Source organism: Tachysurus vachellii, chromosome 9 (genome assembly GCF_030014155.1).
Source record: "Tachysurus vachellii isolate PV-2020 chromosome 9, HZAU_Pvac_v1, whole genome shotgun sequence".
NCBI classification, from domain to species: domain Eukaryota; kingdom Metazoa; phylum Chordata; class Actinopteri; order Siluriformes; family Bagridae; genus Tachysurus; species Tachysurus vachellii.
In genome coordinates, this window is record NC_083468.1 from 7,336,379 (window position 1) to 7,348,930 (window position 12,552).

At 41.6% G+C, this 12,552-nt stretch overlaps 1 protein-coding gene across 1 annotated transcript in view; it reads left to right on the plus strand.

Moving 5' to 3' along the window:
• The window catches only part of abcc5 (ATP-binding cassette, sub-family C (CFTR/MRP), member 5), a 30,896-nt gene extending 19,496 nt beyond the window's left edge, over positions 1–11,400 (plus strand). Inside the window, exons 17-29 of the mRNA XM_060877531.1 lie at positions 1,077–1,173; positions 1,649–1,833; positions 3,482–3,628; positions 3,759–3,888; positions 4,115–4,397; positions 5,718–5,904; positions 6,137–6,226; positions 6,901–7,090; positions 7,319–7,478; positions 8,103–8,181; positions 8,296–8,409; positions 9,902–10,066; positions 10,177–11,400. Of these exons, the coding sequence (XP_060733514.1) occupies positions 1,077–1,173; positions 1,649–1,833; positions 3,482–3,628; positions 3,759–3,888; positions 4,115–4,397; positions 5,718–5,904; positions 6,137–6,226; positions 6,901–7,090; positions 7,319–7,478; positions 8,103–8,181; positions 8,296–8,409; positions 9,902–10,066; positions 10,177–10,278 (1,929 nt within the window). The 3' untranslated portion in view covers positions 10,279–11,400. The remainder of the gene's footprint in view (positions 1–1,076; positions 1,174–1,648; positions 1,834–3,481; positions 3,629–3,758; positions 3,889–4,114; positions 4,398–5,717; positions 5,905–6,136; positions 6,227–6,900; positions 7,091–7,318; positions 7,479–8,102; positions 8,182–8,295; positions 8,410–9,901; positions 10,067–10,176) is intronic.
• The last annotated feature ends 1,152 nt before the right edge of the window (positions 11,401–12,552 follow it).

The following is a 12,552-nucleotide window of genomic DNA, read 5'->3' on the forward strand; positions in this document are numbered from 1 at the left end:
TTCAGGAATTTGTCCAGCCAGCCAGCGCTTCCAGTAAAACTCTCCTCATCCCTGCCGTCACTCACTGTTGCATACACTTCTTTTGCCTTGGCCCTGATCATTTTACGTGAGACTCTGAGATACTTTGCCCGCATGCTGTGGATCCACTCACACACGCTCACCTCCAGCTCTTCACTGGCCTTCTTCCTCCCTCTACCTCGCAGTCTGGCCCTTTCGTCGTCTTCCTCGGACAGACGCTGCAGTTCAGCTTTATTTTTACGCCATTCTCGCACTCTCTTTGGAGCAACCGAGAAATGTCTTGCCGCTGCTTCTCCCGAATTTTTTTCGGCAAATTTGACAACTGTCAGCTTAAATGTCAAATCATACTTTTTTCTTTTTGTCTCCATGGTGGTATTGAGAGAATTAAGAAAAACTGAAGACTAAAAGAAAGTTCGTTAACCTCTTTATGTTGCCATAGTGATGAGTCGTTCATGAACGGTTGCGTCTGTCACGTGAAATCTAATCAAAACATAGAACAGACGATCTGACGGGTTTTAGAAGATCAAATACAACCCGATACTAAAAAACAGACCAGGCCTCTATTTGAGACCGGCCTTTATTTACCCAAACCTGTCGTCACACCAGGCGTTTAAAAGAGACAGGCATCTATTTGGGACTCGGCTATTATTTGAAGTTTTACGGTAGTCCAGAAATCTTTTCACCTTTAAGCTCACTACAAAAAAAAGCAAGACCTATAGCAGTGCATGAATATGAAAATTACAAACACCTCGCATGTCTTCCTGCCATCCAGATCTAGATTTCAGCAGGTTGTTCAGTATGTATGTCCAAATATACAATAACAATTAAAAACTTTGTTGTTATTATCTATGGAAGTTAACTAATTAGCTTTGCAGGCTAATGGTTATCAGATATGGTGTGATCCACAAAAATGATATGATTAAATGATGCTTCAAATATCAGCTTTTATTTTAACTCCCTACCATCTCCTACCATTAGAATGTCTGTAAAACACACAATGATAAACCGTGATTGAGGTAAACGTGACACTCCAAGGCTCGGTAATATTATTTTAATAGTTGCCGAACAAGAAGGCTGAGAGTTCTCTGAAGAAACGAAGTGAGAATGCCAAGGCAGGATCTGTGAAGAAGGAGAAACCTCCCAGCAAGGACAATGGTAGGTGAAGCACTACCAGCATCAGTAATAGGAATATTTCAAATACTGTTTTTCCTGATGCCACTTTGCTGCCAGGCTGCTATTGAATGTACATAATAAAGAAATACACAGTCTCTTAAAATGATATGTTCAAATGTCTATTTTGTTTCGTTTTTTTTGTTTAACTATTAAAACGATCGTTTTGTGAGATAACAAAAAGTATCTCACTGATCACTTCCTGCGAACACGACTTACTTAACGTGACCCCGTCAGCTCCCGAGACCATGAATTCTTCCTGACATTGTTTTACTACGTTGTTTACAGTGGATCATGTAAATAATTTGTTGATTTCTAGCAGATTTTTATCAACAAAAATCTGGAAATGGCCATGCTCACTCTGAGCACCAGATACAGATACTGATAGTTTAATGCTGTTTGATATAACATTAAAATATGTCCTAGACAAGTATATGTAACTCTCTTCCTCTTCCTGTAGGTCCACTGATGCAAGCTGAAGAATCTGGTAAAGGTTCCGTCCCCTGTGCAGTGTATAAGGTGTATATCCAAGCTTTAGGTGGCTTGCCTGTCTTCCTTTTTATCCTGGCCCTCTTCATCCTCAACATGGGCAGCACTGCCTTTAGTAACTGGTGGCTCAGCTACTGGATCAAGCAGGGCAGTGGGGTAAGAGGACATCATCTCATAGGGTTGTGGGAGGGAGCTGTCTATGTTAATGCTCATGAATTGATGTGAATGTTGATATCTTTCAGTTTGGGATTGTCGATACTCCATCAGTGCTGAATCCATTTTTCTTTAAAGTGAACGAAAGAGCTTCTTTTTTTCTTCATTATTTCCCATACACGCTCTCTCCTGATTGGCTGTGGCTCCTGCCAATCAAACTGTAGCAAACTGTTTTTGGTGTCAGAGGTTTGTGCAGCATGATGTTTGATGAATCTCTGAAACTGGCTTTTTATGTTTGTGTGCAAATTTCCCACCAGGTCCAACTCAACACCCTATACACAGCACTCTAATTTAGTAGGAACATTACGCTGTTACTAGGTAGGACCCGCCATTTGTGGCATGGATTTCACAAGGTGTTGAAATCATTCCTTTGAAATTTCGGTACATCTCACCACCACTAACTGCCTGAAATGTTGACACAAATCAGGCTTGGTCCATGGATTCATGCTGCTAATGCCAGATTTCTGAAGCAGATATCAAACAAAGATCAAGATCCGACTAATACCCATCCATTTTCTGCACCGCTTATCCTTGGAGTCTAATAATCTGGAGTCGTTCCCAGGGGACTCTGGGCACAAAGTTGGCGACACTCTATATGGGATGCCAACCCATCACAAAGCACAATCAGAAATACATTCACACACCCATTCGCAAACTAAAGACAAGTTCAGACAAACCTCCAAAGCACAGGGAGAAAATACAAACTTCACAGAGGTTAATAGCTCATAGAGGTGGGCATCGAACTTTTAACCCTGAATGGGCGAGGCAAACATTCCAACCATTAAGCCACCACTAAGTGACATTAAGCCCCACCCATGACAATTTTCTGCCTCAGTTCAGTGAACCTGTGCTCACTGTAGTCTGATTGTTTTTGGTTGAGAGGAGTGGAGCATGACGTGGCACTCTGTTGTTGTATCTAATTAGCCTTAAGGTTCACAATGTTTTGTGTACAGACACGTTTCTGCTCACTACAGTGGCAAAGTCTAATTCTCCTCTGAGCTCTCTCATCAACAAGGCATTTCCACCCTTGCTGAGAACTGACACTTTTTAAACCATTTGGCAGAAACTGTCAGATGTGAAAAATCCCAGGAGATCAGCGGTTTCTTTAATGCTAGATTAAAACTAGCCCATCTGATACCACCAACCATGACAGTCAGTGAGATCACAAACAATATCTTGACTTGTATCTGCATTAATCTAGCCACTTTTGGTACAACTGTTGTGAGCAGTGTGTTTGCTTCAGCAAGTAAAGAAATAATGCTGCTGTGATACAAAAGCAGGGGGAATAGAAGAAAGCAATGTAAATATTTCATTGGCTATTGGTGTTGATTTGCATCAACGTAGACACCGTAGAGAGTATCTTCATTACAGGAGGACACGCCACAGAAACCTTGTCAGGGTTTCAGGTTGAGGGAGATCTCTTCCACTGAAAAAAGTGATAACGTGATTGGTTTTCACAAGACATGTTATCTGGGCATGGGCTTGTTAACAAATGACACCGATGGAACATAATATAATCACCACTGGGCATAATTAGGCACAGTACACAGCCTATATGACTCTTGCCTGTTTCCTCTGTTTCCATGTGAAGAACACCACTGTGTTTGTGGGGAACAGCTCGATGGTGAGTGACAGCATGCGGGATAACCCTCTGATGAAGTACTATGCCGGGATTTACACCATGTCCATGGTCATTATGCTCTTACTTAAATTCTTCAGAGGCATCATCTTCGTCAAGGTGAGCTTGTGTGAGGTTAGATGCAGAATACATGTAGTATACACAGTATGTTTTGAATAGCATGTTGTTTGTCCTGTCTTCTCTGGTTACCTGTATTCAATGCTGGAATAAATTTTTTTTTTTTTGCCAGGGAACTCTGCGAGCCTCTTCTCGGCTTCATGATGACCTCTTCCAGAAGATTCTTCGTAGCCCTATGAAGTTCTTTGATACCACACCGACAGCACGGATCCTCAACCGTTTCTCCAAAGACATGGATGAAGGTACTGCCTGTCTGAGTGAACATAAAGCCCAAATAATCCACTGACTTTTTTTCATGGACGAATCTTTTGAAAAAGTTTAAATCTCACTAGTCAGACCCTAAGTTCTACTAATTAGCTCTGCGTTTGGATTGTAAGCCATGCTTTATATAGTCTGGCAATGTATGAATGTAATGCCAAAAGACTTTAGTATAATGTTTAACATGTCACCACTTTTTTCTCGCCTCAGTGGACACACGGCTGCCATTCCAGGCAGAGATGTTCATCCAGAACGTGATCCTGGTGGTGTTCTGCTTAGGTGTGATCAGCAGTGTTTTCCCATGGTTCCTGGTGGCTGTGGGCCCACTGGTGCTCCTCTTCGCTTTGCTGCACACTGTGTCTCGGGTCTTCATACGTGAACTGAAACGGCTAGACAACGTCACGCAGTCCCCGTTCCTCTCCCACATTGCCTCCAGCATACAAGGCCTGAGCACAGTGCAGGCCTACAGCAAGGGAGACGAGTTCCTCCGGAGGTGATGCTCAGTTAAAAACCTCTGAGATATTATTGCTTGTTGAACATCCCATTCCATACAAGTCCCCCTTTTACTGTTATAAGAACTTCCATTATTATGGGAAGGCGTTCCACCAGATTTTGGAGCATGGCTGTGGGGATTTAACCATTCAGCCAAAGGAGCATTAGTGAGGTTGGGTGAGCAAGCCAGGGGTGCAGTCTTTTCTAAAGTTCATCCCAAAGTTCTTCTGCATCAACCTTGTTAAAATGGTGACCTTGAGCCTCTTAGGCCGCGTTTGGCTGTTTTGTTTGGCTGTTCACATTACCTTTTAAAATGTGGCCTATATCAGATACCAGTGTGAACTGTTTGCTGTTTCGAACTGACCCGCATGCGCAAACGAACAATAACAATGACGTCACACGCAGCACGCCGTTGCGCTAAAAAGTCATCTGGTGCAAGCAAACATATCATGTAATGCTATAATGTGATGTATTCAATGCAAACATTATGAGCTGGTTCACGTAACCACTTTATATAACACTCTTAACACACACGTTACCAGTCACGTTTGTGTCACGTTTTCGCCGGCGCAAAAAAAAAAAAGGTTTCTTTTTTCGCATAATTGTGACGAATGTCGATGTCGATCGACGTAAAAGTCGCATCAAATCCGCCTTGGCTGTTCACACTGCGGCCACATTGGAAAAGATCAGATTTGGGTCTGATTCAGGACCACATATGGAAGTGGCCAGATTTGAGTGTTCACACTACTCCAGAAGAAGTCGGACCTGGTCACTTGACCCCAAAAAAATCGGATTTGGGCCACTTTTACCTGCAGTGTGAACGTGGCTTTAGTTCCAGTAGAGGGAAATCATAATGCTACTATAAAAACATCCTTTAAAATTGTCTGCTTCCACATTTGTGGCAACAGTTTGTGGAGTGCCCACAACATTGCACCATTGGTGTGGATACGATGTCCACAAGCTTTTGGCACTCTACTTTAGATGACCAGCTGAAGTTTAAGGGGCTGACAAAAGGATCAACACAGTTGCTTCTGTGGGGGTTTTAAAGTAATGCAAGTCTGATCACGACTGGCACCGACTGGATGTCCTCTAAGGTTCTCCAGTGTCCAAAAACATACTGGTTAGTTGAATAGTATGTGTATGTGTATGGTTTCCTGTTGTAAACTGGCACACAATCCAGGTTTTATTCCTGCCTCAAGCCTAGTTTTCCTGGAATAAGTTCCGGATCCACAGTTCAGTAACTGAAGATGAATGAACAAGGAATGTCTAATCACTAGCTCAGAACTTTTGATTCCAGTTCTTCTCCATTGCTTTTCCTCAGGTATCAGGAGCTGCTGGATCAGAACCAGGCCCCCTTTTACCTGTTCAGCTGTGCAATGCGCTGGCTTGCTGTGCGTCTGGATGTGATCAGTGTGGCACTTATTAGCATCACAGCACTGATGATTGTCCTCATGCATGGACAGATCCCCCCTGCATATGCAGGCCTGGCAATATCCTACGCTGTTCAGGTGAGTGCAAAAAGCAAGAAATGTGATACAGTCTGTATAAGTTTTAGTAAATATACATTTGGATAAATGTCTTTATAGATTGGATGGATTTGGCTGGAGTACTGTTTTGGTTTCCTTATTCTACAGTGTTATAACACTCAGTCTGCCATGAGTTTATTTTGGTGCAGGCAGTCTAATAAAAAAAATATTTTGGTCCCAAAGAGCAGAAAATGATTGTTCCTGTCTCCCTTAGCTGACCGGTCTGTTCCAGTTCACTGTCCGTCTTGCCTCCGAGACCGAAGCTCGCTTCACTTCAGTAGAGAGAATCCACCAGTATATTGAGGTATTAAACAGTTTTTCTTACGAGAATTACACATATGGCTCTCCTTATTCATTACCAGTATTTCCATATTCATTAATCCGTAACGTGATATTAACTGACCCCATGTAAGTCCCCGTGCCCTCACTCCATTTCGCACTGGTAATGTTTTGGCCGGCGATCTGTCGTTTTTCCGCTTGGAACATGCGATCATGTGATGACGTTCAGCATCTGTTAAGATAAATGGAAAAGTTCATTAATATGAAAAGGAAGTGATTTTCTATAGCGGCAGCTTTGACAGAAGCTCCAACAGTAAATTAAAGCACAGGTTTAAATGAATGCAGTCATTTCGAAACATTATTGTCTTATCAGTTCAATACATGCATTTGTCTATTTATAGCCAATAAAAGTTTTATTTAAAAATGAACCATTTAACATTTTTTAACAAAATTAACCAACAAATAAATTGACCTACAATGACATGCAATTGCCACACATTTGTACCAATAATTTGAATGATAATGATAAAATAATGATGCAAGGAATTCCTGGTAAATCATCTAATCTGAGTTTACTTTAAAAAAAAAAAAGTCCCTTACAGCTTCATTGTTCCATTTATGTACTTTATATGTTTGAACAGTATATAAATAAATTCTTACCTGAACCCGATGATCATTTCTCATCCCTCTCTTCCCCAGTCTCTGTCCCTGGAGGCTCCTGCACGAGTAAAGAACAAAGCCCCTCCTTCAGACTGGCCACAAGAGGGAGAGGTTGTGTTTGACAACGTTGAAATGAAGTACAGAGAGGACCTTCCAATGGTATTAAAGAAACTGTCCTTCACAATCAGGCCTAAGGAGAAGGTGGGGATTGTGGGTCGGACAGGTTCAGGTTGGTGCTGTTAGCTTTCATTCTTAGCCCTTACATTTAAAATAGTGATGAAATATCAGTTTGTACATAACATTTAAGTTATTATGACCTGAGCATAAGATGTTTAAATAATGGCTTTAAAGCACTGGATGTCCCAATGGACAATAGAATCTAAGGTTGACAATGTAAGGACTGCAAAATCTTACACAAAACCCACTCGCACATGAGCTCTTTCCTTCTCTATATCAGGGAAGTCCTCCTTAGGCATGGTTATCTTCCGGCTGGTGGAGCCGTGTGGCGGAAGCATTAAGATCGACGGTGTTAATATCTGCGACATTGGCCTCGCTGATTTACGCAGCAAGCTCTCCATCATTCCACAGGAACCCGTGCTTTTCAGTGGGACTGTCAGGTCAGTGCTTCTTTTTCTTCAACCAGGGATCTATTACTAGTACTTCAGGTACAGCACAGTTTAATTCTGGAATCTGATTGGTCCACAGGGGTTGATTATAATTTTACTTAAATTGAACAACGACTCTAACTTGTTTATATTAATGCATTCTAATGATATTGTCACTATAGCAACCGCTCGTTCACAGGGACACGCATGACATACACGTCATATAACTTAGAGCCTCATTAGCAGATTTTGAAATGTCATAATTAACCAGTGAAATTAAATTCAGACCAAGTTGTTGATATGCCGAAGCTTTGTATTGGTGAATGAGCAATTTTCGTAAGAAATTTAACATTTACGGAAGGAGTCTCCACTTTCAGCGGTTTTTAACAGCCAGTGGTCAAATATGTCCTATTTATATGACAAGCTGTAAGAAAGGCTGGTGAAATAGTGTCTATAACACAAGTGATAGCAGGAACTGACTTGATCTGTCAGTCTCTAATTTAAAAAAAAAAAAGCTACCAAATTATAAGATAAATAAAACACTTGGGAGGGGGTTTGCTTTTATAGAGTGTTTTAGTCATTACTTATCATTCCCTTCTCAGCCTGTGTCCTCAAAGCAAATGTTTCTCGAAACAGATCTAACCTCGATCCGTTCAACCAATACTCAGAGGCGCAGATCTGGAACGCTTTGGAGAGGACACACATGAAGGAGTGTGTAAGTCACCAGGCTGAAAGCAGTCCACCCACCATCAGTCGTTTAGTTTCTCTCCATCTTCTCACCTCTCCTAGATTACACTTACATCCTTCTTTCATGCCTTTTCATACGCAGGTGTCTCAGTTGCCCTTGAAGCTGGAGTCTGAGGTTGTGGAGAATGGGGAGAACTTTTCAGTGGGTGAGAGGCAGCTTCTGTGTGTGGCTAGAACACTGCTGAGACAGTGTAAGGTGAGCTTCTCCTTGTCCTGCTGCTTAAACAGGGCTTTGTTTAAAGGCCTGACCTTTATCCTTGTGGACAACCTTTATCGGCTCAGGACCATACCGGCATTTCAGTATTACCCAGATTTACATCCGCACTAATAAGGTGTATCATTTACATCACACGCTCCACTCAGGCACAGGGAGCAGGGGTTGGAACAAGGGGGGACTTTTTCATTTGGAATGCACTTACCATAGTAAGAAGAAAAACATGCATGGTGTCCCAAAATTGTTTCTACATAGAGGGAATTTCTTTTAAAACAAACAGTCTCACAAATTTGGCTTCCATTTGCTCAACAGCATTCTGTTTTATGTACTTGCAGATTTTCCTGTTCTATTCCAAACCTTACGACTTATTATTTCAATATGTTCACAGACAGGTTTTCTGACAGACCGAGACAGAGATGGGTATACAGATAAATAGATGGACAGACAGTTTTGCAGACAGACAGAAAGACAGAGAGATGAGTACTCCGATAGTTTGATAGAAGGACAGACATGTTTGCAGACAGACAGAGACAGAGGTGGGTATACAGATAAATAGAAGGACAGACAGGACTGCAGACAGACAGAGACAGAGGTGGGTATACAGATAAATAGAAGGACAGACAGGATTGCAGAGAGACAGAGACAGAGGTGGGTATACAGATAAATAGAAGGACAGACAGGACTGCAGACAGAGACAGAGACAGAGGTGGGTATATAGATAAATAGACGGACAGACAGGATTGCAGACAGACAGAGACAGAGGTGGGTATACAGATAAATAGAAGGGCAGACAGGACTGCAGACAGAGACAGAGGTGGGTATACAGATAAATAGAAGGACAGACAGGACTGCAGACAGAGACAGAGGTGGGTATACAGATAAATAGAAGGACAGACAGGATTGTAGACAGACAGAGACAGAGGTGGGTATAGAGATAAATAGAAGGACAGACAGGGTTGCAGACAGAGACAGAGGTGGGTATACAGATAAATAGAAGGACAGACAGGATTGCAGACAGACAGAGACAGAGGTGGGTATAGAGATAAATAGAAGGACAGACAGGGTTGCAGACAGAGACAGAGGTGGGTATACAGATAAATAGAAGGACAGACAGGATTGCAGACAAACTGAAAGATAGGCAGATGGTTACACAGATAGATGAATAGAAGGACAGACAGTTTTGCAGACAGACAGAAAGATGAGTAGAAGGACAGGTAAAGAGTCATAAATGTTTGGATTGGAAATGTTGGAAAGCACTGCCACAGAAATGTGTTCTCCTGAAGGCTACGGACTGTTTATTTCCACAGAAGCATTTAACAAATCGAATTATCTTCACTTGGTGTCCATGAGGTTGCACTTTTGCATGAACAGAGGAAATATGATATTGAAACACAGCATGTATAGTTTCTGCCCACTCCTCAGAACCTATTTTTTAATTAATTTATTTATTTTTTCCTCTTCCACTTCTGTATAGGTCCTGATCTTGGATGAGGCCACTGCTGCTATGGACACAGAGACAGATTCTCTAATCCAGGAAACCATTCGTAACTCATTCCAAGACTGCACAACATTAACCATCGCACACAGACTACACACTGTGCTTAACTGTGACCGCATCATGGTGCTCAACCAGGGCCAGGTAAATCCCAATAAACCCAGTCCATCGATATCACACACCATGCTTTAATAATGAATATTAAATACATAACCCTGAACTTTTTCTGTCCTTCTAACTAACTTTTGACGCAGGTGGTGGAATTCGACGAACCGTCCAGACTTCTGGCCAATGAGAACTCGCGATTTCGCGCCATGCTGGCTGCGGTGGAGAACAAGGTTTCTGTTAGAGGATAAAAAAAAACTAGAAAACAAGCATGCGCTCATTAGGTTAGAGGATATCCAAACATCCTTGACTGAATAAACCAGTCACTGGTGCTTAAGCGACACCTGCTACTGCAGGCGTCCGGGGTTTTGCCGTGTCTGGAGAGCTGTGTCTCTATGGAGACAGAATCATGATCATGCCTGTTCAGTTGTACTTAATGTTAGCTGCAATGGTCAGGTCACCGAATACTGATACTGTATCAATATTTTGCATTATATACCATGAACATCAGTTTTCATGTAGTTCCATCCATGCAAACTGGTGTGTTTCTTAGTGTGTTATCTATATCTATTAAGATGATATTATTTACACTGGGGAAAGGGTGTGTGTATCCAGAGCTTTTGTGCATTAGCTCTGTTCACCTATGTCACATGCACAAATCACTGTACCATAACCTTGAGTCTAATAACTTGATTTTTCGCCAACGTGTGTGACTCTGTGATGTCTCGTAACTTGAACTCCTGATGCTGGTGATTTTGTTGACAGGATGTTTTGATGGCACTGAGTTAGACAGACTTTTCTAGAAACAGTGCTGCTTCTGATAGCTCATATGAATACCTGCTTCACACGACAAGGACATTTGTGCTAAGAGGCCTTGTACATGTTTCCAGTTATTTTGTATTGCGTCGACATTTGCAGTTTAGTCTGCTGATATATCTATTTTTGTGATTTTATTTTTTTTTTCTTGTTCTTGCACATTCACACAGTCAGTTGAGCTCACCAGCTTACCACTCTTGGTATACAGACTCATGCTGTAATTTTTCCTGTTTCATGCTTATTTAGCACGAGCTGTGCATAATAAATGGGTTGTTTTTGCGCAGACCAGACTGGTCTATTAGAGCAAAGCTCTACACTGAGTAAGAAATGTGGATAAGGTGAAGGTCACTTTTGGCCTTGATGAAGGTGAACCGGATTATAATTTTTTTTTTATTTTTTAGCTGCCTTCTCAGGAGGACTCGCACAACGTCCAGTCATCTGTTATTTTCTTTATTTTCCAAGTCTAAGCATGATTTCTTAATTCCCTTTTAAAGGGTCTGAGATGTTGAACAGGGAGATGAACTCTCTGTCTTGTCAATAAAATTATTTTAGGTGTATGCCTGCTGTGTCTGTGTGTTTCTTGAAAGAGAAAGGAGGATTAATCTACATGCCAGCATAAGAGTTGGGACAAGTTAATAGTTTATAAAGCAGTTTTTGCTGAAGGTATAATTACAAAATCTAAACCATCTATTCACCAGCCATGCTCTGTACCGGTTATCCTACTGGTTAGTCACAGGCAGCCCAGGGGCAATGAGGGCACCAGATGGGGGATGCCCCAGACTAGCTGTCAATCAATCACTGGGTACAATTGCACACACACACTTCTACACCCATTCACACACTACAGACATTTTAGAGATACCAATCAACCTATAAAGCATGTTGTTGGACTGAAAGAGGAAACCAGAGTAACCTGAGGACACCCCATAGCACAGGGAGAACATCTACAGACTAAAACTCACTTGACTCACTGAACAGTTTTCCACTTTGCCACAGTCCATTTTAAATAGCCTTCTGGATCATGTTTAGATATGGCTTCTTTTTTGACCTATAGAGATTTAGCCGGCAACAGCGAATGGCACGGTGGATTGTGTTCACCGACAATGTTTTCTGGAAGTATTCCTGAGCCCGTGTTGTGATTTCCATTACAGTAGCATTCCTGTATGTGATGCAGTGCCGTCTAAGGGCCCGAAGATCACAGGCATCCAGTATGGTTTTCCAGCCTTGACCCTCACGCACAGAGATTGTTCCAGATTCTCTGAATCTTTGGATGATATTATGCACTGTAGATGATAACTTCAAACTCTTTGCAATTTTTCTATGAGAAACTCCTTTCTGATATTGCTCCACTATACTTTTCGCCGCAGCATTGGGAGAATTGGTAATCCTCTACCATCTTGACTTCTGATAGACTCTGCCACTCTGAGAGGCTCTTTTTTATACCCAATCATGTTGCCAATTGACCTAATAATTTGAAAATTGGTCCTCCAGCTGTTCCTTATATCTACATTTAACTTTTCTGGCCTCTTATTGCTACCTGTCCCAACTTTTTTGGAATGTGTAGCTCTCATGAAATCGAAATTGAGCCAGTATTTGGCATGACATTTCAAAATGTCTCACTTTCAACATTTGATATGTTATCTATATTCTATTGTGAATAAAATATCCATTTATTAGATTTGTAAATTATTGCATTCCTTTTTATTCAC